The sequence below is a fragment of the Ornithodoros turicata genome, chromosome 2 (assembly GCF_037126465.1).
Source record: "Ornithodoros turicata isolate Travis chromosome 2, ASM3712646v1, whole genome shotgun sequence".
In the NCBI taxonomy this organism is placed as follows: domain Eukaryota; kingdom Metazoa; phylum Arthropoda; class Arachnida; order Ixodida; family Argasidae; genus Ornithodoros; species Ornithodoros turicata.
In genome coordinates this window covers 44,479,811-44,505,627 of record NC_088202.1, presented here as the reverse complement: position 1 = coordinate 44,505,627, position 25,817 = coordinate 44,479,811, and the positions used below count along the sequence as shown (strand labels likewise).

The 25,817-nt window shown below is 47.3% G+C and overlaps 1 protein-coding gene across 1 annotated transcript in view; it reads right to left on the bottom strand.

Annotated features, from left to right (window-relative positions):
• Positions 1 to 11,288: 11,288 nt before the first annotated feature.
• LOC135383406 (atrial natriuretic peptide receptor 1-like) overlaps positions 11,289 to 25,817 on the bottom strand; it is a 283,616-nt gene continuing 269,087 nt past the window's right edge. Inside the window, exons 6-9 of the mRNA XM_064612872.1 lie at positions 22,479 to 22,653; positions 20,410 to 20,508; positions 14,074 to 14,165; positions 11,289 to 12,828 (exon numbers count right to left, since the gene is read on the bottom strand). Coding sequence (XP_064468942.1) covers positions 12,703 to 12,828; positions 14,074 to 14,165; positions 20,410 to 20,508; positions 22,479 to 22,653 — 492 coding nt within the window. The 3' untranslated portion in view covers positions 11,289 to 12,702. The remainder of the gene's footprint in view (positions 12,829 to 14,073; positions 14,166 to 20,409; positions 20,509 to 22,478; positions 22,654 to 25,817) is intronic.

The window sequence follows — 25,817 nt, the reverse complement described above, 5'->3', positions numbered from 1 at the left end:
ATATATCTGTTGTTTACGCGTTGGTCGATGCACCGTTTAGAGTGTTTCTCTGTTATTCAGCGTTAAGTCCGTGCTAGTCACAGTATTAAATTTGTAATGTTTCTCGTTTTGATACACTGTTTTTTCGTCGATTGTCGATAGACGAGTATTTTCCTGTATGTGTCTCTTGTTTACGTGTTGGATCATGCATGGGTTTGGCTTTCTATTAGTGCTAGCTGTTGATCGTGTTTCTCATTATCTCCTTGCACGTGTGCTACTCACTACATAAGAAACTGATTAATTGTGTCGTGTTGGAATATTCAACTTAGCTTCCCTATTGTGCTTGAAATTATGTACATCAGAATTTGTAATCATTGTGCTCACATCTCAGGCATTTTATAATAAAACATGTAATTTGATTGTAATCTTCTCGATTAAGGATATCTTCTCTCATTAAATGTGCTATTCCATTGTAATTCTAATTTATTGAAAACTTGCGTGTATGATTACCATTAATACAAAATATTGTGTTTCATCCTTTCTGTGTGATACCTCTTCAATGCTATTGCTTCATACCTGTAATAAGTAAGTATATTCTTTGGCTGTTGCTAGCGTTCCGTCCAGACGGAATGGTACATGCCACTAGAGTTCCGTCCAGACGGAATAGTTGCTGCTGTTAAGTTTCCAGACGGAAATCATCATGGAATATTATGTCAGGAGGTCTGTCCAGGCAACTGAACCTACAAAGCTGAAGTACCGGCTACAGACGTGAAAAAAAAAAAAAAAAAACTGGCATAGACACAATCTGCATACTTTGCATCGCTTAGATTCCTGGCATGTGAGGGCCAACATGGGCATATTGCAGCATTAGACAACGGACTAAACAGAAAGGCTGTTCCTAGCGTTCCGTCCAGATGAAATAGTAAATGCCACTAGAGTTCCGTCCAGACGGAATAGGTGCTGTTGCTAGCGTTCCGTCCAGACGAAATAGTAACTGCCACTAGAGTTCCGTCCAGACGGGGAAAAAATCCATACGATCGGGCTCGACCCGTGGAACCCCACTTTTACAGCCAGGAGCTCAACCCATTACGCCATAACCGCTCCACTGGGAGGTGGCTTACTTTGATGTCAGTTCGTACTTTCGGACGGAACCCTAACGGCAGTGCTTCGTCTTCCGTCCAGACGGAACGCTAGACACTCCGATATTCTTTATTACAAGGGGCGTTCAAGTCAAACCGAGACTTTTCATCTTTCGTAAAAGTAAAATGAACTTACAAGCGAGAAATTAGTTTTATTTTTCCAAGTAATCTCCAGGTGCACTAATGCACTTGTCCCAGCGTTTCACGAGGGCTTAGATGCCAGCAGCGCAGAAATCCTTACCTGCGCGTAGCAGCCATGGTCGGACCGCTTTCTTGACCTCGTCGTCGCAGCTGGGCCCCCAAGGAACGCCTTCTGTGGCCCGAAGAGATGGAAATCGCTGGGGGCGAGGTCTGGACTGTAAGGGGGATGTGGCAGCAACTCCCAGCCAAGTTCCTGTAAGGTGCCTGTCAGTCTTCTGACCCAAGATCAGTGGATGACTGTAAAGTGCCTCAGGATGGGTTTCAAATAGTACGGTATAAGAACAGCTGTGCCGATGGCATCCCGGTCGTTTTTCGCTGTATGAACCCTCTGGCCTCTTTCTGGGGTGTGGACCCCAACCCCGTCGCGCGCGACATCCTGTCGGCAACACAAGAGACGGTGCTCCGTCACCGCATCAATAAACAGAGTACCCTCATTGTGCATGTGCCATCTGAAGAATCTGCGCGCCGTCTCGTGGCCCTCCGGTCACTTGCTAGAGTCGACGTTCTCCCATACATTCCTCAATCATACTTTCGCACCACGGGCAGAATAGTTGGTGTTCCACGCCAGTACAGCGATGCACAGCTCCTCGGTTTCTTCCACGCCAGCGGCGTTATTGAGGTGAAGAGAGAGGTGGGCTATTTCCGCGCAATCGTTAAGTCAAGTGTTCTTCTCACTTTTGAGCCTGGCCGCGTGCTCCCTGCCAAGCTACAACTTGGCTTCACTTACTATCCAGTCTCGGAGTATATTGACGGGGGGTCCAGTGCTTTAACAGCCAGAAATACGGTCATTATGCCAGGAATTGCCGAGGCTCCCAGCGATGTAAAGTGTGTTCGGGACCGCATGATTTCAAAACAATGTCTGGCCCGACGAGAGCCGAAGTGCGCCAACTGTGGTGGACAGCATACCGCGACCTACCGTGCTTGTGGAGTTGCCAAGGCCGCAGTCGCTGCGAACCGACGACGTGCCCTGAACAGTAAGTCAAGTGCAGCCTCTCCACGTGTGAATCATCTGCCACTTCCTCCAACAGCCCTTTATCGACACACGCCCATCTTTCAATGGAATGCTCGAAGTCTCCAGTCGAAGACGCCTGATTTTCGCCAGTTCACATGGCGGCACAAATTCCCCTTGCTCTGCGTCTCCGAATGCGGTATCTCAGAAGATTTTCAGCTCTTTAATTACCTTACCTCCTTTCTGAACCCCGAGGACGAACAAGTCGTGTCGCACTTTTTGTCCGGTCTGACATTCCCGTAGTCCGCCAGACAGTGCGCACGCAGGGGACTGGTGACTACGTGGCCTGCTCCGTTCGTCTAGGCTCCCTTGATCTCACGGTTGTCTCCCTTTATTTGCCTCCTGGTGTTCACTACGACATTCAGGGAATTAGACACACTTATTGCCAGCCTCCCGTCACCGCTTGTGCTTTATGGCGATTTCAACGCGCATAATGCCGTCTGGGGTAGCACACGCACCGATGCAAGAGGACAGCGCCTTGCGGACCTCTTCGCCGACAGAGCTCTAAGTATATTAAACAAAGGTTCCCCAACATTTCTTCAAGCCACATACCTCTCCTCACGTCTTGATCTTACCGCTGTGTCAACATCAGTGGCCGTCTCTTCACATGGGGAGTAGATGCTGACACCCTTAGAAGCGACCAGTTGCCCGTTCTTATCGACATCTGACGATCGCGTCAGCCGGCTACATCACCTTCCGTCAAGCGAACCAACTGGCAGCTCTATCAGGCCACACTGGAGTCGGCTTCGTCAAACGATGCACTGGGAAACCAGCAGGATTTTGCTCGTACTGTAGCAGGTGCTGCGCAGGCTGCTATTAGCTGCTTCCGTGTCCCGGTGTGCTTCTCTGCCGTCGATGCTAGGTACGAGCGGCTTCGTGCACTTCGTCGTCGCGCGGAACGCCGTGCCCGACGCACTGGTCACGGTCCTGACCGCCTCGAAGCCCGGCGGGTTCAGAAAGCTATTGGGCGCCATCTGCGTCAGCTTGCGCGGGACCATTGGCGCAGGTTCACGTCCTCTTTATCCCCTCGTACACCACTCTCCCGGATATGGGGAGTACTACGAGGCCTTTCCTCCCCTGTATCTCGGCGGAATCCGTTCCGCTCCCTGTCCCTTTGTACATCACAGCCTGAACTACAAATTGCCGAAGATTTTTGCGTCAGACTTACAACCAGCACCCCCAGCTCAGTGACGCCTGCAGTCCCAGTCCACACGCCAAGTCATCCTGTCCTGGACCCGCTCTTCACCCTCTCTGAACTCGAAACTGCACTTACAGCCGCTCCCCTGCACACCTCACCTGGGGCAGCTCAGGTTACCTATAAGGCCCTTTGGCACCTTCCCCTATCGGGCCGCTAGCACCACCTGCGGCTTCTCAATGAGAGTTGGTGCCCCGAACAAGTTCCGGAGAACTGGAAGACGGCCATGGTGGTTCCTATACTCAAACCGGCCCAATCGCCGCACCACATTGTCCCTTTCGGTTCCATTGCCCTCACCAACTGTATCGGGAAGACAGTTGAACGCATGATTTTCACATGTCTTAAGGTGGTTCCTTGAGGCTACTGAGTATTTCCTGGAAGTGATGGCGGGTTTCCGCCCGGGCCGATCAGCGCTGGACTGTGTCATCAACCTAGTCAGTCAGGTACAACAAGCCAAAGCAGAGGGATTATTGACTGCCGCTGTGTTCCTCGACGTAAAGAAAGCCCACGACAGCGTTTACCATGCTGCCATCATTGACGCTCTTGCTGCTTCTCAAATTGGCGGCTGCCCTCTGCGATGGGTACAAGACTTTTTATCCGGCCGCTATCTCTTCGTGCGCACCGCTGGTGGTGACACCACAAAGTGACCCGTGGGGTCCCGGCAGGGCAGTGTCCGTAGCCCCCTCCTCTTTAATCTTATCATGGCTTCCCTTACCCCGTTGATCCCTGCTCATACATCCATCACAATATACGCCGACGACATCTGTATCTGGACTTCTGCAACCCGTCGAGATACGATCCATCGCCGACTGCAAAGCTCTCTACATGTGATTACCATCCATCTTGCCTCCCGTGGCCTAACAGTGTCACCGGCGAAGACTGTTGCAATGGCGTTCTCGCGCAAGTGCTTCCACAGGTATCCGCTCTACCTTGACGGCTCCCCTCTGACTTTCGCCACTTCATGCCGATACCTAGGTGTAATACTTGATCGCGACCTAGCTTGGTCCCGCCAGGTGAAGATGATTACCACAAAGGCGGCTGCGTCAGTTCACGTCCTCAGACGTATCGCTGGTGCGTCCTGGAGCCCGTCCTGATGTGATCTTCATCGCGTCCATCAGGCCCTCGTGTTGGGGACACTACGCTACAGCCTCCCTATCTTGCATGCCCTCAGCCAAACACAGGAGCGCGAGCTACTTAACATCCAAGCCCGCGGCCTTCGCATTTGTCTGGGAGTACCACGAACATCAGAGACTTACGGCACTCTTGCTGAAGCCGGGAGACTCCTGTCCCTCTTCTGCGGGATGCTGATACACTTCGGGTATATTCTCGCTATCTCACCAGTCATCCTCACCACTATCTTTGCCATATTGACGACGAATGCCTTGACTCAGTTTTCGGCAAGACCATCGCCAGCCTAAAGGATCATCTTCCTTCCTCCTCAACCACTCCCAGTTATGCGCCAGCAATGTGGGCCCCTGAGCGTCCTGATATCTGCTCCACCATCCCCGGTCTTCAGCGCCACCGTGACACTCCCGCACCTGTAGCCCTCCTACTCCTTCTCGATTTTTTGCACTCCACGTATCAGAACCATCACCAGGTATACACGGACGGCTCAGTCAGGGCAGACAGCTCGGGTGCTGCATTTTATATCCCTGATAGTGACTTCCTTTGTCCTCCCATATCCAATGTCTTCTCTGGAAGCAGAACTCCTCGGCATCCTCTATGTTCTACAGTACCTGCTCGGTCTGCCGGCTGCACAGGGGGTTGTTCTGACTGACAGCAAGACTTCACTGGATTTGCTGCTCTCGTTTCGCCCCAGCAGCACATGCACTCTCCACACGATCATACTACAAGCTCTAACACAACTTGCGGCAACTGGCCATTCTGTGACGCTTCAATGGATCCCGGGACACGTAGGCCTCCTTGGTAGCACACGCGCAGACACAATAGCAAGAGACGCAACATCTAACAGAGCTCTCCCTGCCACCCCTCTGTCCCCAACGATCTCTGTCTGCTCCCTGCACATTCGCTGGTGGCGTTGTGTCCGTACGCGGCAGTTCCGAGCGGGCTCTACCTCATATCATCATTTCGTACGTCTCATTTACCCCATGCAGGACTTCACTATTGCCTGCCGCTGCAATAGAGCTGAAGAGTCACTCCTTCACCGTCTTCGAATGAATGTTGCACGGACGCCCTCACTCCTGTATAAAATGCGCCAGACGAACACCCCAATTGCACAACTTGTTGTGTGGAAGCCGACATCGAGCACTACCTCCTATCCTGTAACCGGTACCTCTCAGAAAGACTCGTCCTCCAACGCCACTTGCGACAGCTTGGCTACCCTAACGTCACTTTGGCCACCCTGCTCGGCCCGGTCCTGCACAATCAGGGGGAAGTTATGACTGCCCTCTTGAGCTTTCTTCGTGCCACCGGTCTCTCGACCAGCCTCTCAGGCCCTTTTGTGTATCTGTCTGTGTGTATGTGCGTGTGTGTGTGTTTTCGTTTTCTTTCCTTTTTTTCGTTTTCTTTCTGTTTTTCTCGTTTTCTTTCATTTTTTTCGTTCTCTCTCTTTTTGGTTTCTTTCCTTTAGGAAGGCAAGGAATAGCAAGTCGGTCTTTGCCTGACTAACCTTTCCTTGCTTTTTTTTCTCAATAAACATATCCCCCCCCCCCATTGATTTATTTCGTACTGGCACCAAGGACGGAACCGAGCCTCGGGAAGGGGGGGGATTTATTGGCAGAAAAAGAAAAAGGAAAATGGAAGATAAAAGGGGAAAGGTCAGCCAGGGGCAGCACGGCGGCTTGCTCTTCCATAAAAAAAGAATAAAAAGTGAAACAGAAATAAATAAATCAATAAAATAAAATTTAAAAAAGCACCCGGCTCACAGGGAGCCCAGGAGGCCCGTATCACGCAGATAGCGGAGCACCGCCTTTGTGACGCTCCACTGGCTAGCTCGCTGCACGGGGCCAAGGAGTGTTGCGAGGGAAACGTCCGTGCCGAGCCTCTGCTTAGTAAAGTAAACCACTGGAGTGTGAAAACCTTCAGGAGACTGGAAATGAATGCTTCCGGCTGCTTAATGTTGAACTTTCGAAACTGAAGGTGATTCATTTGCCATGCGAGTGGTTCACGTTGTGTTGAACATGTTCGTTGAGACCTTTCCTACAGTGAGCAAGTGAGTGAAAAAGAAAAAAAAACGAGAAAATTTGGCACCACCAACGTGGAAGCCGGCCTTTCGTAGAGGCGCCAGGACTTTTCAGTATATACCTTTCCTTTTCCTTGCTCAGTACTTCGAACTCCAGCAGATATTTACAGGTTTGACATGGTCTCCTCACGTGAAGACTCTTGTTGCCAAAGCTTCAATCCTGGTTAACGTCCTTAAGCGTGTCGCAGGTGCGTCCTGGGGCCCCTCCTGCCGTGACCTCCACCGAGTCCATACGGCTCTTCTCTTGGGCACGCTACGGTATAGCCTCCCCATCCTCCATGGAATCATCCCCACCCAAGACCGAGAGCTTCTCAACCTCGAAGCCCGCAGCCTCCGTGTCTGCCTAGGGGTCCCTCGGACAACGGGGACCTAGTCAGTCCTCGCAGAAGCTAGATAACACCCTATTCACACTCTACGAGACTCAACCACCCTGCGCGTATACGCCCGCTGTCTGACCCACCCTTCCCATCCCCTTTGTCAGATTGCAGAAAGGTGCCCCGCTTCCGCCTTCGGTACTGCCATTGCCCGCCTAAGGGATTATCTCCCGCCCACGACATCTACTCCCTTCTTTGCGCCAACTGTGTGGACCCTTGAACGTCCCGTCATTCAACCTACAATCCCGGACCTTCGTCGAAAACACGAAGCTCCTCCAGTAGTAGCTCTCACCTCTCTCAGTAGTTCTAGTAGCTCTCAGCTCTCCTTGGCACATATCAACTCCACCTACCCTTGCTGTCGTCAAATCTTCACAGATGTATCCGTGATGCGTGACACATCAGGGGCAGCCTCTTACGTTCCAGATACCGACTACAAACAAGCCTACACGTTGCCCTATCCTGTGTCCTCTACTGATGCGGAACCGTATGCCATCTTCGCAGCCCTAGAGTACATTGCTGGCCTGCCACCTGAGAAGTCCTGTGTTGTCCTCACTGATAGCAGGGCGTCCCTCCTCCTTTTGCTGTCTTCTCACCCCACCATCATACGTGACCTGCCCAGCATCCACATCCAGGCATACAATCGGCTCTGTGCAAATGGTCGCGTTCTTTCTCTGCAGTGGATTCCCGGTCATGTGGGCTTATCTGGTAACTCACGAGCAGATGCGGCTGCACGACGTGCTGCACAAGTTGTGACTCATGCTACGGTACATCTGCCGCTTACTGTTTCTGCTTGTTGTATGTCTATGCGCCGCCGGTGTGCTGCTCGGGCCCAAGCGTTCAGAGCTGAGGCTGCCTCATACAAGAGTCTCCTGCAATCAATTCACCCCGCAGTGGACTTCTTTATTACGTGTCGTTGCACTCGTCAAGAGGAATCGTTATCGTCTCCGTCTAAACGTCGCCCGCACACCGCTGCAACTGTTCAAAATGAGTCAATCTAGCACTCCCCTCTGCACAAGCTGTGACGTGGTGGGTGATGTTCCCCACTGCATCCTACACTGCCGGCAACACCTTCTGCACCGTGACGCACTCTGTAGTCGTGTATCCCAACTTGGCTACGGCACTATTACACTGGCTACCGTACTGGGTCCCGTTCGTCAGTCGACCAAGTGGGCAGTCACCACTGCGCTTTCTCCACGCTTCGAAGCTTGTCAACGCCTTGTGATTGTGGGACCGTGCGTGTGACTTTTCAGTCTTAGTTTTGTGTTCTTCCTTTCCTTTTCTTTTCTTCTCTTCTTTGTCTTCACCTTCTCTTTTCTTCTTTTCCTTTTCGTTTCTTTTCTTCTTTATCTTCCCCTTCTCTTTTCTTCTTTTCCTTTTCTTTTCTTTCCCCTTTTCTCCTTTTTTTTGGAATAGCAAGCCGACCTCCGTCTGGCTGACCTTTTCTTTCTTTTTTTAAATACACATATCCCCCCCCCCCCCGACTTCATGGGTTATTTTCTCTGACTCAAAATCTTGCCACAAACTCAAAGCAATGCAAGGTTCGACGACATCCTCACTTGCGCCGGTCGTCTACAGTGTTATCGCATCATACAACTTTGCAGAAACAAAGGGTCGCAACACCATCATCCAGTGGATCCAGTGGAAATGAGAAGGCGGACAAGGCTGCTCGAATTGTTCACCATAACAGAACCACTCATAAAATCTACTTCACGCAATCTGATGCGAAGTACTTGCTCGCCTCCTTACGTAATCGCCTCTCTAAAACCATGTGGACAGGCGGCGTCATGAATCACTCGTTCCTCGCGCGAATCGACCCCAAATGCACCTACTGCCTCCTATCCAAGATGCCAAGGCCGTTAGAGTCCGTCATCCATCGCCTGCGACTCAACGTCCCGTTCGCAGCAGCATTCCTTCAGAGGATATAGGTGTCGTTGGATCGCCGAACTGTTCAACTTGCGGAACTGTGGAGAACACGAAGCACGTGCTGATCACTTGCCGACGCTTCGACTCTAGTAGGCGAACACTGAAGAACGCCCTTGCTAAACCTGACAACCGACCTCTTAGTTTTGAGAAGGTACTGGGGAGCTGGCCAAAACAGCACCAACGACCTGCGCTGTGTGCCCTGGCGAACTACCTCAAGGACATACGTGCTGAAACAATCTTTTAAAGTGCTCTTGCACATCAAGCGTCATGGAACAGCTGGTCGCACCAGTGCGACCTACGTTTCCTTTTTTTCCCCCCTCTCTACTTCTATTCTATTCAGCACGTTTCCACCTCCCCTGCAGTCCGTGTCAAGTCCACGTTCGGCATTCGTTTCTACGCTGCCGATACACGTGGAAAGGGCAGAACATTGCACAGAGCTGCGGCGTATGTCACAGATGGCAAATCAAGCCGGCTCACCGCGCAAGGAGAGAAATGTGCCTACGTTATGAAAATATTTGAGAGACAGATATGACACAGAGGACAAAATATAGGGGATGATAGTGTCGATTTTATTAATAGTCAAAGGTTACTTTCAGAGTACTCAGGGGTAACGCCTCGGATGATCACGTCCAGTACGTAAGAAGTAAAATGTCCAAAGCTGTAGGTATCCTCTGAGAAATCGTCACGTTTTGCTCACGAAAGTAAGGATAATTAGCTATAATGCTTTATCCCATTCATATTTAAACTATTGCAGACTAATCTGGGCTACCACTACATGTGGGAACATCCCCCCCCCCCCTGTCTATTTGTATAGCAAAAAAGAGTGCTGCAGCATTGTTAACGTATCAACTATAGGCTCTGTGGACGCGTGGTTTGTTCAATACAGTATCATACCTGTTCTAAAATTATATCATTATCGTACAGAAACGTTGTCAGGTTGTACAACACCGCCTTAGTCTTACTGAACATACCCCCCCCCCCTCCCATCAGGCGTCAGCATTCGTCGCAGAAACAACTGTAAAATTTCATTTTACAGTATAAGGTATGGCGGTCAAAGATTGTACCCAATCGCCAAATGTCGCCAAGATGGTTGTCAATTATTGCTCTGACCACAGTAGTTCCACGTACCCTGCAAACTTACCTGGCTTTTTTTTTTTCTTCCAGAACTTCTTGTTTTGCAATATTTTCATGCATTTGCATGTCAATGTGTTAGCATGTAAATATCGTTATGTACGTGCACGGTATTATGTATGAAGTGATGTATCATTTTTAATAGTGTTGTAGTGCTACTATAAGCGTTATTGTTACACTTTTCCTTACGGCTGCCACAAGAGGAGCCAAGAGCCCCGTCAAGATGCTGAATAATGCGAAAAGTCACGCATTAATTCTCAGCGGATTCTTCGTGCGGAGATGGTCACACGCATTCGATTGCTTTCTCGCTGTAAAGGCAGAAGTGGCGTTCATCACTAAAATGACCTTGTAGCACTGTTCAGAGATCCACGATCGATGTTCCTCCGAACAAGACACTCGGCGTGCCCTGCAAGACAGCAACGGCTTTCTCCTTGACTTCCGTCCATTGAGGTCAATCGTGTGCAGCCTTCGACGCACCGTTCCTGTTGAGACTCCAAATACCCAAGTTTGCGTTTGCTGAACATTTGTCGAGCATACCTGTAGATGTCAACCACGATTCCTGAGAGTAATGCTCCGTAAGATACAATGTTGACGAGGCGAGGTCTTTCCTGGCCTCTCAGATCTTGGTAGGTAATTGGCTAATCCGGACCCTTATGTACTCATCCAGAATGTAAGTTCCGTTTGCAAATATTGGCGCTGCGGGACTACGGCTACCATTCTGAGGATGCGTGTGAGTTCATTTGCCCGCATGGCGATTCGCAGGCGTCATTTTCAGGCAGTGAGGCGGTGTTGACGCAACCTTCTTCGTATTTAAAATGTTTATTCCAATAAGAGCACCCTGGACGCCTCGGGATAGTTTTTGAGAACAGACGTTCTCGTCTTGACCAGCGTTTTCTCAAAGACCAAGAAGGAAGGTGAAAAGACGTAAAGGCCGGCATGACATGGCAAATCCACCATACGCACCACCACCACCAGCATTATCACCACCACACTTTAGTTTCAGAACATCATTCCACGATGCGGGGATGCAAAAACTAATGGCCCGCTGTGGCAAGTGCCTCAATAATAGTGGAAACTGCGACAGAAATTACGTTTAAAATATCTCAATCCCAGTGAAAATAAAATATTTTCAAAGTAACCTTTGGTGTGTTCTTTTAATAGTCAATCGGAAATTAGTTTCGAGATACCCCTCGTATATTGCGAGTATCCTGGCAACAGTATAGATTGGTTACAGTCGGCAGTCCGATCAATCTGTTTTCCAGAACTTCCTTCTTCGGTGAACACAATTACCGAACGCGGTTCTCCCTTACCGATGCATGTCAGAGGCTTCATTGCTCGCGGCACATTGAGAGAAAGGAGGAAAATGGAAGAGCAGGAGAGGAGTAAAGTGCAACTTAATGCGTGCAATGAGCGTGGCTCCAAGGAAACATTCGAAAAAACACAGTAAGTTTGGCCCGCACTCGCTAATCGAAAACCATGTCTGCTTTGGCTAGTTACCTAGTTTTCCCAGCACAGTGATACACTTTGACAACAACAAAACATTCATAGTGCGTCACAGAACGTCTTTGTCCAAGTAGTGCAACAATGAATTCACGCCGGCGCCACCTTCACACAACTCACACACACACACGCACTTCACTCAGAGCCAGCTTCATCAGGGCATACTATATCACGGAGCAGCTGGCGGAGTTCATAGCAGTATCTCCGGCGTTTGGCACAAAATGTATTCTTAGATGAGCTCATACAAAGCTCACCGGTACTTCCTTCTTGGCATGTTGGCACACCAGTTTTGTTGTGAGCAGCGCAACAGAAACACAAGACAGACAACTAGGCACGTCAAGCACTGATGTTTAACAAGTCCGATAAAAAATTCACACATCTTCATTAAGTAACCTGTTCCTAAACGGCTCCGAAAACGAAATGTTAGTCAGACGACACACGACCACTTGTCATCACTTAAAAGGACACTAAAGTGTAAAAATTTGTGCTCGCGCAACGAAAGACGCCGTTGCCTTGACAACGAAGCAAAGGAAACGGCATTTATTAAACGGAAACGAAGCCGCAACGTACGATTTCCCTCTGCTTTCCTTCCCAAAAGGAGCCACAGTTTCAGGGCGGCATCCCATTGGTCTCCGAAAACGAGGTCCAACGATGATTGGACACTCTATTTGCGGGTTGATAACGACTGACGCGACGGATAAATCCCGCAGTATTGCTTCGTATTCTTTTGAAATTTTTCCACGGTAGTTCTCATTTAAAAGAAGAAAGTTGTTCATATATTTCCCTGCCACTTAGCAAAAACATACTTTTGTCCTGGTCTTGGTTCCTTGAAGCTGGACGTTATGAATACAATACCTTACGCAAACAGCGTAGTCTCCAACCTTCGTTCCAATCTTGACGTCGTCTGATCAACACATTTGCCCGTTTGTCCGCTTCCGCGAATAATGCTTGCTCGGTTGCGATTAAACTCTCCGAGAGTCACCACTTGGTATGTGCACCTGTCCGTGTCGCATTTCTATTGTCCTACTTCAATGTTATTGATATGAGATCTATGTCCGTAGCGTACGTCGCTTTTCAGTTGAAGGCCTCACAGCTGGGCTGTTCTGTACGTTATCGATTGCGACAGGTCGTGGTTCTTCGCCAATTAGGAAGTACGTGGTCACTGGGCCTTTACCCTGCGGCAATGGATGAAAACGAGAAACTGGTCAGTGTACGTAACGCGTTCATCTCCAGGGCACACCATACCTGGCTACCAAAGCGTACTGGAGTAGCCGGCCCAATACAGAATTGGGCCAACATCTCCATATTTTTCTCTTTTTTTTACCAACCAACAAAGGCACATGCAAAATTTAGTTATCAACTCATTAAGATTTCGTTATTCGCAATGTATTTCGCTTATAAAATGAAATGAAATGAAAATATATTTAATAGATATTCGGACGAACATTCTCTGTTTTGTCGCTATTCAGTGAATTGTGAACATATTTATCTGGTTCATCTAGTCCAGTTGGTTTCCCTCTTTATGCGTATTTCATAATTTATCGATTAACACACATACAGCCTTATGACGGGCGTTTGGAGAGAACGATGCACTCAGAAAGTTTCAAACATGGAAACTGCAATGCTTTAGCTTGAGCTAGCCTTTAACAAGCCACCTGCACGACACATGCACACAGCGTGCTGCATGAGCCACGTGGATCCCTAGGAATGTCACATGGGCCTGTCACTCTTTCACCATGCACTATGGTAGCAGGTGTTCCTCACTGGTCATAAAACTCATGGTTGTGTCGCCCAACACAAATGTGTCTACTGTTGTGCTGATACCAACGCAGTTCACGAGGGTGGGATTGGCTAAGATTGCCAGTCTCATCATCATCCAATGTATGTGTGTGTGTGGCTAAGACACAGGTGTAAAATGTGAACCCTGAGATTTGGAGACCCATACACATAGATAGCTAAATTGCTTACGTGTATGCTACGTGACAGTCGGTTGGAAACATGAAGGTAATACTTCTCCCTCTCGTGCTTTTTACCAGTATAGTGCACTGAACAACCGAAAGGGCACGTCGACTTCAGTGCCACGATCAAGCTCTCTATCAAGACTTCCAGATAACGTTGTCATTATAATGACCGCAATTGACCATAGTTGTCTCGCGACATAAAGCCACAAATTATCATTGCTGTAATTGACGATTGACGACGGAATTGATTGCCTGACCAAACAATAAAAAAGAAAAGGAAGAAAGACAAAAGAAAACATGGAGTACTGGTGAACACCTTTGATACAAACGTCGTATAAAGCCATCATGATATGTGTGGGAGCGGTTGTATGCAATTCTGAATTTATGATGGACTCGTTTCTTTCCGATTTTAATATTTTACTCACGTTGTCTCTATTACCCATTGACAAATCATCTCACCTTTAATTCCACTTGTCCTCGCAATTCCAACTTGAACGTCTTGAATAGATCTAGTACCGCCTTAGTCTCCGAGCTGACGTGAATCTTTGACTCTGAAATGCGACAACATTCGAGCATCACCGTCAAGTCTCGGTCACAGGGACCCTCTCTGTTTGCTTGCTTTTTAGGTGTCGAGAGAGGGCAGCCATGTAAATGGCTTGCTACTCGGCCGAATTTCAGTTCCCCGACCGTAACTAAGCGCATTAGTGAGTTTGAGTAGATCGGAAGGTGTTCAGGATAATCGATCAGGCTAATCAGGGCTAATCAGGGCTTCGAAAAAACATGATAAGACAGTAGCCGTAATGTGGCGGACGTCACGTTGCTGATCTTTGATTTCACAGTTTCCTCTATACAGGAAGCTGTCAAGTCATGATAGCTAACAAGTGTTTCCGATCCACTAAAACGCTCTATTGGGGGGTGTTAGTACACCGTCGATAACATAACCGTGAAGTTGTCGTACATGCCGGAACCAAAGGCAGCGTGCGTTACTGAAGATCGTATGTGTCGATTGGATGCGGTAGTTACTGTGCCTCGAAAGCCACGTTATCAACGGCCAACTGTCACCGTTATCAACGGTGTACTTACACTCCCTATCATCTTCGAAGGGGAAGCCAACTGCTCTTGGCAGGCTCGGGAAGTATGCAGTAGGTTTTCGGTGAGCTGGAAATGGCGAGAGGTGATCTAAGGCAGCATGGAATGCACCTGGAAAAAGAGTACGCGCAGCGGCTCCCGATCAATCCCAGCTCCTTCTGGCGTCTCGTGACATCAGATCACACGAGCACTCACGTTGGCTGCAGAGAACCGTCTGCTACAGGGACAGAGCAAGGCTACCGGTTGACTGCCCTGTGTCAGACGAGGGACGGGCGGCGCCAAATACAACCGCAAAAAGAAAGAAAGAAAGGAAAATAAGGCCTCGGCTATAGGATTTATTCACATGACGTCATCCGCAGGAGACCGCGACTGTCGCTAGCAGACTTACCGCATAATGTATAGGTCCTCATGTTTTGACTGTCTAGACCCTCTCCCACATCCCATTCACCGTATATTTGGTGTTTCAAAGTTACCGCACTGCGGGAATATTATTTGTACCATATCCAAGTAATATCCATGTTTTCGACGTTACTAGCTAATGAAAACCGAACCAAACTTCGAGGGACCTACATCATGGCCGCGATTTCGCCTTTTCGAAGCTGGTGCCTTCTGGAGGGGTGACGCCAGTGAAGAAACTCTATAGGTCACTTTACTGTTTACAAACAAGAGACGCCATCTGCGCATACGCGGAGTTGCTGTGGGCAAAGCGCACTGAACGCAGCCTTGCGAATGCTTTGCGCAAGTGCGACATCGGCTGTGTTGCACTGCTACACCGCTCTCGACTGTCTCTTTCCACAATTCTCGTTTTTCGCCAAATCGACGCCGCACAGCGAAGAACCTCGGGACTAGCCGATCCAGGTACACACGGCCGACCCCGCGTTCACTTGCGGAGAACTTGCTGCTTTTCGCATGGGTCACTGAGCTGCATCTGTATTTTGCTGTTGAAATCATGGATGAAGGAAACAGTGCAGACAACGACCAGCAAACTAAACCAAAACGACTTTTGTTCTGTGCAACAACGCGACTATGCGCGCCGAGGGGACAGCCACTTTGTCTTTCTTCGTTTTCTTCTTTCCACACGTGCGATACCGCCTGTAGCCTGTACCGCCTGTAGCCGCCGGGATAGCGCGAAAACGTATACCAAGTCAGTTTTGTAACTGTGCATTTGAATCAGCGCGTCAAATCACTTGGGAAAGAATGCAGAAAGAATGCGACGTTTCGTTAAGGCTTCCCAAAAACATATACATCAGTGACACACGGATGTGGCAACATTACCCTGTAAATTCTAAACTACATTCGTACACGCGCTACACACTTAGAAGATCTTATCTGTAAGAGAGCATCAGCACAGATATCGTGTGCTTGCATGTCGCTGACATTCCTGCAGCACAGGACACTCGCTGCTTGCTATTTCGGCCTCGCAACCGGTAAACGTGAAATTCACCTTCACGAAGGGTGGTTGATCAAACACGCCGGAACTTCGCAAATAATACGCGACAACTATAGCCTTCTCATTGGACAACTCGGTTACGCCTGCCAGAAGTATATGAGCAGCGTTTAATACTCGTTCGCCTTCAACGCATCGAGAATCAACATTGCAGTTCAGCAATCTCAAAATCGAAACTAAGTGACAACCGGGATACGTCCGCCATGTTGGAGTTAGGATGCGCCACTACAGGTCGTGGAAAACGCGAATATCCGAAATAATTTAGAGCTATGAAGGAATGAGACACGTGTTGCTGCAAGACGAAGTTGTTTATGAACTTGAACGGTGTAAAACATGACTATCCCTTTGCACTGCACATCGACAACTGGATGTCACGCCACAAAACATGCAGCCGATCACAATCGCGTTGTAGTATATCTAATAATTTAGCCCAGCCATCAGTTCACTGCCCATACTGTGCAAGCGTACAGGTGACTGGAAGCACACAATTACTTCACTTTAGGCGAGCCGTTTGATCGGGGCGTTTCTGAAAACAGTGCTAATCTGCTATACCGTGCACCGATTCATGTTAGCCTGCATGGTTTATTTGTGCACAGGTATCGTGAGGGAATCTCACAAAGGCGATGTCTTTCCGTTTAACTGATCAAAACGTTTCCAACACACAAAATTGATTCAAAATCGAACGATTTCTTTTTTCTGCATTGCGCGGAAACTGATTAAAAGTGGTTTCGCCGCCCTTTCCTCATCTAGTGGTGTATACCCGAAGGATACACGGCTTTGCGGCATGCGGCAATCACTCCAATTGATTGCTGTTTTGCCCACACCAAGCAGACGGTCTGCTGACTGCAGTGTCACCGCAAGCCGTGACTTCACGCGCACAAATTGGCATATTAGGCGGCTGATGTGACGTCGCAGCCGCGCAGCCGTGGGAAGCAGCTTTTCTGACACGCGGGACTGAAAGAGCTCTCTCTTTGGCACCATGATTGCGCGCTGCAATCGCACTTTTTGTGCCAATATACAGAGCGTTTTTTAAAAGTCCGTTACAGAATTTTTATAATAATGCGTTTAGATATATTGGTATATATATATATATATAAATAGATGCCGTTTTTGCAGTTAAGTTCTACTGCCAGGCTGACATCCTCTCGAACAAAGTATGCAACTACAAGATGACTAATTACCTAAATTCATTAGTTAACTCTTTAATTAGGGGATTTCGGGTAAAAGCGGATCGGTACGAGAGACCATCCTAGTTGAAAGCCATTCCACGTCTTAAAAAACCCTGAAACACGGACGTGCTTGAAAATATCCACCCCGAATTTTGAAATACAAATGAGCCGAAACCGAAACCGCGGGGACCTGGAACGCAGGGAGTACAGCCAAGGTATATCTAGACTGATAGCGAAAACAAGTGAAAGTATACTAAATCAGACCTATCGGCAAGGCTACCATCATGAGGCGCGAGCGATCCTGGGTGTTGACAGTAGAGGTACGATCGTAAACACAAAAACTTTAGAACGCGGCCGTGGGTTGTGTGCGTACTAATAAGTTATTCATAATTTCAATGTAGAAAAAACTTTCTGTTGCCCCACTCGTGCACATATACGAAATCATTTACCACCCGAGTACGTTTCCGTATCCTGCTCCTTTGCGCATGTGTCACAGTGGGCGTGTTTACCCGTGCATCTGTGTATCCGTGCCGTACGTCCGTGCATTGTAATGCGGAGTTCGTATACTTTTTGGGTTAAACAGGTAGCGACGTTGACATCTCGGAGCTGTAGGCCAAGATTAACACGTGTGAACTGATGAATACAATGCATCCCCTGTAGCTGGCCCCTCGAAAAAAAAAAAAAAATCATGGGACGACCGGCCATGATGGCGTGAGTGTTAGCAGGAATCAGCTGTGCACCAACGATGTCATGTTTTGTTGCAATGACCACTCATTGAATAAATGCAAACATCTAATCACTGCGTGTGCGTATTAGGTGAGAAATTGAGCTTAAGTGAACCTTCCTCGTTCCTGTGTGATATCACGGTGCCCTTCTGTTTGGAGTTGTCAAGATATGTGATAACTATATGTATTTCGTATTGATATGTTTCATTAAACCTGATACGATTTATTTTTTCTGTGTTCTCGTCTGGTACTGTTGCACGGGTGAGGAAAAGGGAATACAACGCAAACGAAGTGCGCGAACGAAAACGTGCACTACTTATTATTCATACTGCTGACGTCACCTCTGACGCCATTTATTTACAATCGTAGTAGTCCGCGCAACGGATCGATGGCGCTGACCGTCTCTATCATGGCGTCATTCTGAAGACACAGGGGTCTATGGGAGTTGCGCTACCTGTTTAGATATACCTTGGTATAGCCCTCATTTCACGTCAGATGGCCGCGTGATTTGGAGCGGTGAAGACGATTAGAGTAGGTGCCGACCTCCGGGCCCTATAAACCGCTTTCCCACCCAGATAAGCCTCCGTTGGCGAAGGTGATACGCTTCTCAGGAGCGCTTTTTCAGTTTCGGCTCATTTGCATATCAGAATTCTGGGATGGACATCTTAACGCAGGTGCATGTTTCAGGATTCTTTAAACGTGGAATGGCTTTCAACTAGGATAGTCTCTCATTCTGCTATCCCGCTTTTGCCTGATATCCCGTAATTAAAGAGTTAATTAATGAATTTTAGGGAATTAGTCATCTTGTAGTTGCATACTTTCTTCGAGAGGATGTCAGCGTGGCCGTAGAATTCAACTGCAAACTCGGCTGCTTCTCTCATGGCTTTTTTTTTAAATAAAAATTCTGTAACGGATAAAAAAAAACACCCTCTATATCCCAGGTCCTGTCATTCTAATTTCTAACCTTCCTGACATAATTTTTTCGAGCCCTTCCGTACTCCTTTAAATAGTAAAAGACGGGCTCATGATGATATGGAATAACTTTGACAGCCACAGCCGAATAACTATAAATAACGCAGAGAGACGGCAGCCACAAAAAGGATGTCCTGAGGCTGTGTCCTCAAGATACGGCCATCAGACCCGCGACAAGACCCCGGTTCTTCTGCTCGTATGCAAAGGTGTCCTGTCGCATGGCTCCTGCAGAACTGTCATGCTGCCATCGGACTGTGCAACAACATATTGATGCTGTTGTGCAAAATGTGAAATGAATAAATAAATAAACTCATCTCTGACAGCTTCTGTCCATATGTAGTGACTTCTGTGCGATGCTCCCGAATGACAGATACTTTCTTACGACTCCCACTGGTCCACATACGTATAAGACGTGAGCGGGGACAGCCCACAACGCTGTAGCTGCATGGCTATATTCTGGACGTTTCACGACATCTACAAACTCTTTTTTCTTTTTTACAAATAAAGGTGAAAACACATCATTAACAACGTCAATGAAAGCGCTTCCTGAGCGACGAAAGAAGTAACAAAACAGTGCCCCCCGTGAACAACCAAACAACAAACTGTAAATGGACATGGAGGTTGTTCGGCCAAAAGATTAAGGCCGTCGCTTCGGGCTTCACAATGCGTTAGGGGAATTTAGATTCGGCAGATTGGAAAGGCACAGCAGATCTCTACCCGGCACTCTCCCGAGGAAGAGTGGATCATCGCTGAAGGGAGACGGCGGTGGATGGAAAACTGGCTCCAGTCCTGAATGAATAATAAAACTGGCTCCTCTTTGTTTCGCCGGATCGCTTTCTCTGATTCACGAGTCATCTTGTCTTTTTAATGTGCCTGTTCGCCATCGCGTCTTAGAGAAGATGCACCAACTCTTGAGTGTACTGTGTAGCATTACGTACCGAAGTGTATTATTCAACGAAGCATTCGAAACCGACTTGTGAATTTTAATGAAAACCTTAACATATATTTTTAGAAAGCCCTTCCCTTGAACGGGAGTGCTGGATGTTCATACGGAATCGTGCACAGAGACACACTCCTAAAGGAACACACAGGGGGGAGGGGGGTGCTGTTTACTTTGGCTGGAAACGTCAGCTAGAAAGGACAGCTCGCTATTCGGAACATACAGGAATATGATCGGTATTTACGATCAATATAGTAGGGTTATGTATATTAAAGCGTATATACGTAATATAATGCGCAAACGTGAAGAGGGTAACACCTCCTTAAACTATAAGAGATGAGAAATACGCGGCGCGAGTGGTTCGTACCATCGAGTCCGTGACGTCCATTCCGATTACTTCTTCCCGCTTTTTCTGAGACTGAAGGAAGTGTCAACCTCTTCACAGGTACTTACCAACACCGGTAGACTCCATTCGAGATGTGGTGTTTACCGTGTCCCCGAAGAGGCAATATCGAGGCATCTTGTGTCCTACCACACCGGCCACGCACGGTCCTACAACGAGAAAGAGAGAGAGACAAAAAAGCAATATCGAGGTTTACCTAGATAACGCTGTGGATGTACAAACACACACGTGCGCACAATATATGGATGACGATTTGTTAGAACAACAACAACAACAACAGCTACATGAATGACGCTGGGATGAGGTGGGACGATGAGTTAGGATTCTTGACCACTCTCATAGAAACTGATGACAGAAAGGCCATGGGCTCAGTGCGGGAAAGCACGCATACGATTTTTTTTTTTTTTTGCTGTTGTTACTTTTTATTTCTGACAACTATGAGAAAAAAAGGACCAGAAGAGTAAAAACCACTCATTGTCGTGTACGCTCTGTCGATAGCGCGTCGTTTGCACGATCTCGTTGTAGTAGGACTCACAGTGACACACCACTCATGACGGTCGGACGCATCTACAGATAGGATGATGATGTCATGGACTATGAAGAATAGAAGACTGTTGGACGTTCTGCACAGGAATCGATTGAAAGCAATTTAAATGTAGACGGCTCTGAGGCACTGACGGGAGAAATTCCCAGTGGGCGAACCTGTTAGAGGCGTCTTCAGAAAGTTTGGAAATGCCGTGTAGTAGAAATTAGGAGAATGTAGCGCAAAATTGAATATGTCCTTCCTACAGTTAAACTATCGATGGGTTCGGCTGAGTACAACCTGAAGAAATGTAGGCGACGAGGCAGTCAGTTCGAGAACAAAAACGCAACTAACGTCACAAACCACGAATGCGTAAGAAAGCAGATTTTCTCGCTAAAAGCGGTCTGTAGTTGAATTTGGCTTTACTAAGAGCTCCACTCCTCAGTAGGGAATATACGTTGCGAAATGTCGAGACGTGTACAAATGTCGAAATGTGTACCGGCGCGACTGCTTCTAACTTTTGTCAGTTTTCAGGAGCACAAGTAATATTCTTTTTGAATTTGAACATCCAACGTTTCACAGACGTTCCAGCCATCGGCTGTCAATTTTTCTGTTCTGATTGCACGGACCAAGTGGACGTTTTATCTGTGTACAGAGTGAAAGGCCTCACGCTACCGTTTATCGATGGTTCATTAAAATGTTTCGTGTCAAAATACGAAGTCTAATTAAAGCTCCTTATCAGAACGAGCGCATAGAGGACTGTATTGTACTTGACGTAGCCCCCCTGATGGACGTCCGCAATAATTTCCGTTTCATTAACCGCACCTCAACGAAAATATAACTAAACAATAGTGTCCACAGTGGCATGAGACGTTGTTCGGAAAGGAATTCAATGCAAAAAAAAAAAACGAAAAGAAGAAGAAAAACAATAATGACAAGAAGCGCCAGACAAGAACCAGATGCGTAGGACATCCCGGACCATGGTGAACGACCATAAGAAGTGGCAGGGTGCTCTGAATTTGTGTCGCGCTACAAATTCGGTCCAAAGCTAACACAACGCATTTTTCTAAACACTACATGTAGCGTTATTATTTGTACGCATAGGTTGCGAGAACAGTTCCCTATATTTGACGTGAGTGACATACAGTCGTTCTTTTGCTTCACTTTCACGATACTGAGTACAATGTATTCACCAAAGTTCCTAAACATGATTGCTTACGTGGGGTCCTTTTATCCAATCGACAATATTACCTGTGCATCCAAGCATGCCGTCGTTCCTATACTAGGCCTCTGTGAATCAATGTGACTATATGTACTGCATAGAAGGCGTATCACTGAAACCAGCGTGTAGGCGACTAAGAAAGAACTTATACACTGTATATATTCTGAAACGCATCGTATGCCGACTGCGGCTTTAAATAAATTTGGGGTTGCGACACCTCGCCCTGTATTATAATGTTCGGAACATCAATTGTCATCCTGTATTATAAATGTGACCGACAATTATGCACTTCCGTTTATATGAACCTACATTTCAAGTTTCGCAGTACATTTAGCTTCTGCTCAACATGATTCATAACTTACTTTCGCACGTACCCGTGTGAATTCCGACGCGCAGTTTAAGTTGGTCGTGAGGCATGTGTCGAATGCGAAAAGAACCGACATTGATGAGCAGAGCCAGTGCCATTCGGGCGATTTCTGGCGCATGAGCGTTTCCGTTGGGTACGGGCAATCCAGACACTACCATGTACGCATCTCCAATGGTCTCCACCTGTGAACAACACAAGACACAGCTTTTCAGCCCGAACCTTCGTCTCCAGCAACAGTATCGTAAAAAAACAGTATCGTAAAGAAAAGAAAGGGGCAATTGGAAGGAAAACAAGACACGCATAAAGAACACACAACGTGTCTTGAAAACCCGACAAAAGTTTTCAAATGCGAACACCACTGGCAATATCACACGCAAAGGGGGGGGGGGGATATGTTTAATGCAAAGTCAATGCGATGATCCCCGAGAAATATGTCGACAGGGCAGAAAACAGGTTTATTTTTTGATCTGTATAAAACTGCCTTCGTCTTAGTTACGTTTACTACTAAACCATTAACACTGGCCCAACTTTATAGTGCAATTCAATAGTGCATAAAAATAAATGTTTCGTACGTTACGGCATATACGGAAAATACTCGCACAGTGCGTATTTAGGGATATTTTTATCTGCTCCAATTGACCTTTGTGTGTGCGCGCGCGTGTGTGTGTGTGTGCGTGTGTGTGTGTGTGTGAATGTGGATGTGTGTGTATGTGTATGTCTTGCTGTATTTCCAGATGCACTGGTGTAAGCAGCATGGCGTCTGAGTCTGGTGGGCCGTACTATGCTTCTTCGCTTTCTGTATACAGTTAGGAAAATTACCGCGTTCGCATTTCAATCTGCACTGCCGGCCTTAGTTGCTTTGTTGGTAACGTGTTCACTTGCTGAGCTCATGATCGCGGGCTCAATCCTGGCCGAGAATGCTAGCAATGTGGCAGCGATAAACATTGCTTCCAGCACCGGTGTATTAAAGATTCTTTGACACATCTAAAGTGCCCTGGGGTGGTCGAAATTATCAGTAGCCCTACCCTGCTGTACGTGCATCTTCACACCAATGGGCTAACTTACGATGCGCGTAAATTTACTCCCGATTATATTATTATTCAATGTGCACTGTGTGGTACGGTGCAAAAAGCAGACGATGTCTGTGGTGCATGCCTTCTTTGTTGTATACGTTTATACCAAAAATGATAAACAATACTAACATCTTGAGTAGGCACAGACACTTATTACCTAAGTCTGTTAAGTTATTGATATTTAATTCCCTAATCATGTCTCACTTCAACTATTGTCATCTCGTATGGGGCACGACAACACAACAAAACCTAACTACTCTTCTCCTACAGCAAAAACGTGCAATACGGTATATTGCTTGTGTACCAGCTCTTTCGCATACTGCTGACATCTTCCGTAGCCTCCATATCATTAAAATAGACCATTACTATGACTATCATCTTTTCAAAGCCTACCTCACTGCAGTTAGATATGATAACCAGTTAATCTTATCACTGTTCAAACTAAAACAAAATCTTACCCAAAAAACTCGACAGGCCCAGCTTTGGCAAGTGCCTCGATCGCGTACAACCTATGGTGACCAAACTGTATCGTATCATATCTCGTCGCTTCTTAACAAATATACACTGCATGGGCTAGACATACAGAGCTTCTCATTGAAAGATCTGCGATCTATGTTTGTCACCTGACTTCACCTGCTTAGAGTCTATGGTTTCCATTTGTACTTTGACTCACTTGTTGTTCATGTTGTATATTCTTGGGTTTCTTCTTTTTTTTAAATTAATATTCTTTGCTCAAAGTTACATTGCACGAATCATATCATATTGTGTATTGTCGTCACGTGTGTATTGCTTGTATATACTTTACTGCCGTTGTGCCGAGTATCCTCTTGGGGGTGTGCCCTCGTCAAGCAGCAGTCTTGCTGCTTTTAGGCCATCCCTTGTACATAGCCAGTGTAAGTTACATTCCCATCTCTTGAATAAATTCAAATTCAAATTAAAAAAAAAAACATTAAAAGTTTTAATCATGATATGCATAATTAGCGCATATTTTCGTCATGGTTGCATGGATACTTCTGCATAGTTTTTAGTGCATATTTATGAGCACTTCTTTATTGATTTTCGATGGGCCGCTGTTCATGTATCACTGAACCTCCCAGCTGAATGTGTGAACACGGTGGCATCCTTTTGCAGCATCTAATGGAATAGGCATTGTCTTGTGAATTTTCGCTGCGCTGTGAGCACCGGCGAACTACCTCAAGGACACAGGAGCTGAAATAATCTTTTAAATCATTCAGTGCTTTCACACGTCAAGCGTCCAGGAACAACTGGTCGCACCAGTGCGAGCTACGTGTCCATTTTTTACTTTCTACTTTACACATAAGTCGTAATGATTATTTTCAGATGTCATAATAATAACCTCTGAGAAACCGCACAGTCCGCAACGTCCGCCTCCGGAAATAGAGGTGGTAGGTGATAGCACGCTTGCCTCCCCTGGCACTTTCCCACCTCCCCCTGGAAAAAAATCCTGGGAACGCCCGTGGGTAGCCGTGATTGCTGAAACGGCTGACACGTCTCTCCAGTCCGATTCCCATCCACGCAGCACTGCACTGGGGGGGGGGGGGGGGGGGGGGGGACATGTTTAATGCAAAGTAAAAAAAAAGAGAAGGGAAAGGTTAGCCACGATGTGGGCTTGCTATTCCCTAAAGCTTTCAAACAAACAAAAGAAGATACAAACAACTGGGATACAGAAAAGTATGAAAAAATACAGAAGAAACAGCTCTTTCACTAATCGTTGCGCATAGGACGTATCAGAGAATGCCCAGGAGTTTAGATTCCCGAAGGAACGGTGTCAGCGCAGACGTGACTTCAGCGTGCTGGGTAGGGCCAAGTAGCACCGCGAGGGAAAGCTCTCGGTAGCCTAGATGAACAAGGCGGCGCGGGAGACTCGATCGGTGATCTTCGTACCGCTGGCAGGCAATGAGGATGTGTGGCACATCGGCTTCTATGTTGCACGTTGGGCAAAGAGGTGATGGGTGCTGATTCATCTTAAATAGGAGGAGAGGAGTTCGAGCCACATTCAGCCGCAGGCGATGAACACAACAATTCCTCGATGCGCGGGGTGGGGGCCAGGCACAGAATATGTCATTAAAGGGTCAATGGATTTAATGAAGGCATTGATTCGTATAGCTTCTTGTTGAAAGAGCAGTGTGCGGTTGGCAGTGAAGCGGCGGATTTTCAGCTGGCACATAGAGTGCGCAATGGGAAAGACAGTTGTTGGTTGCTCAGCGTCGTAGGCTTTACCGAGCAAGAGCGTCAGCACGATCATTGCCTGA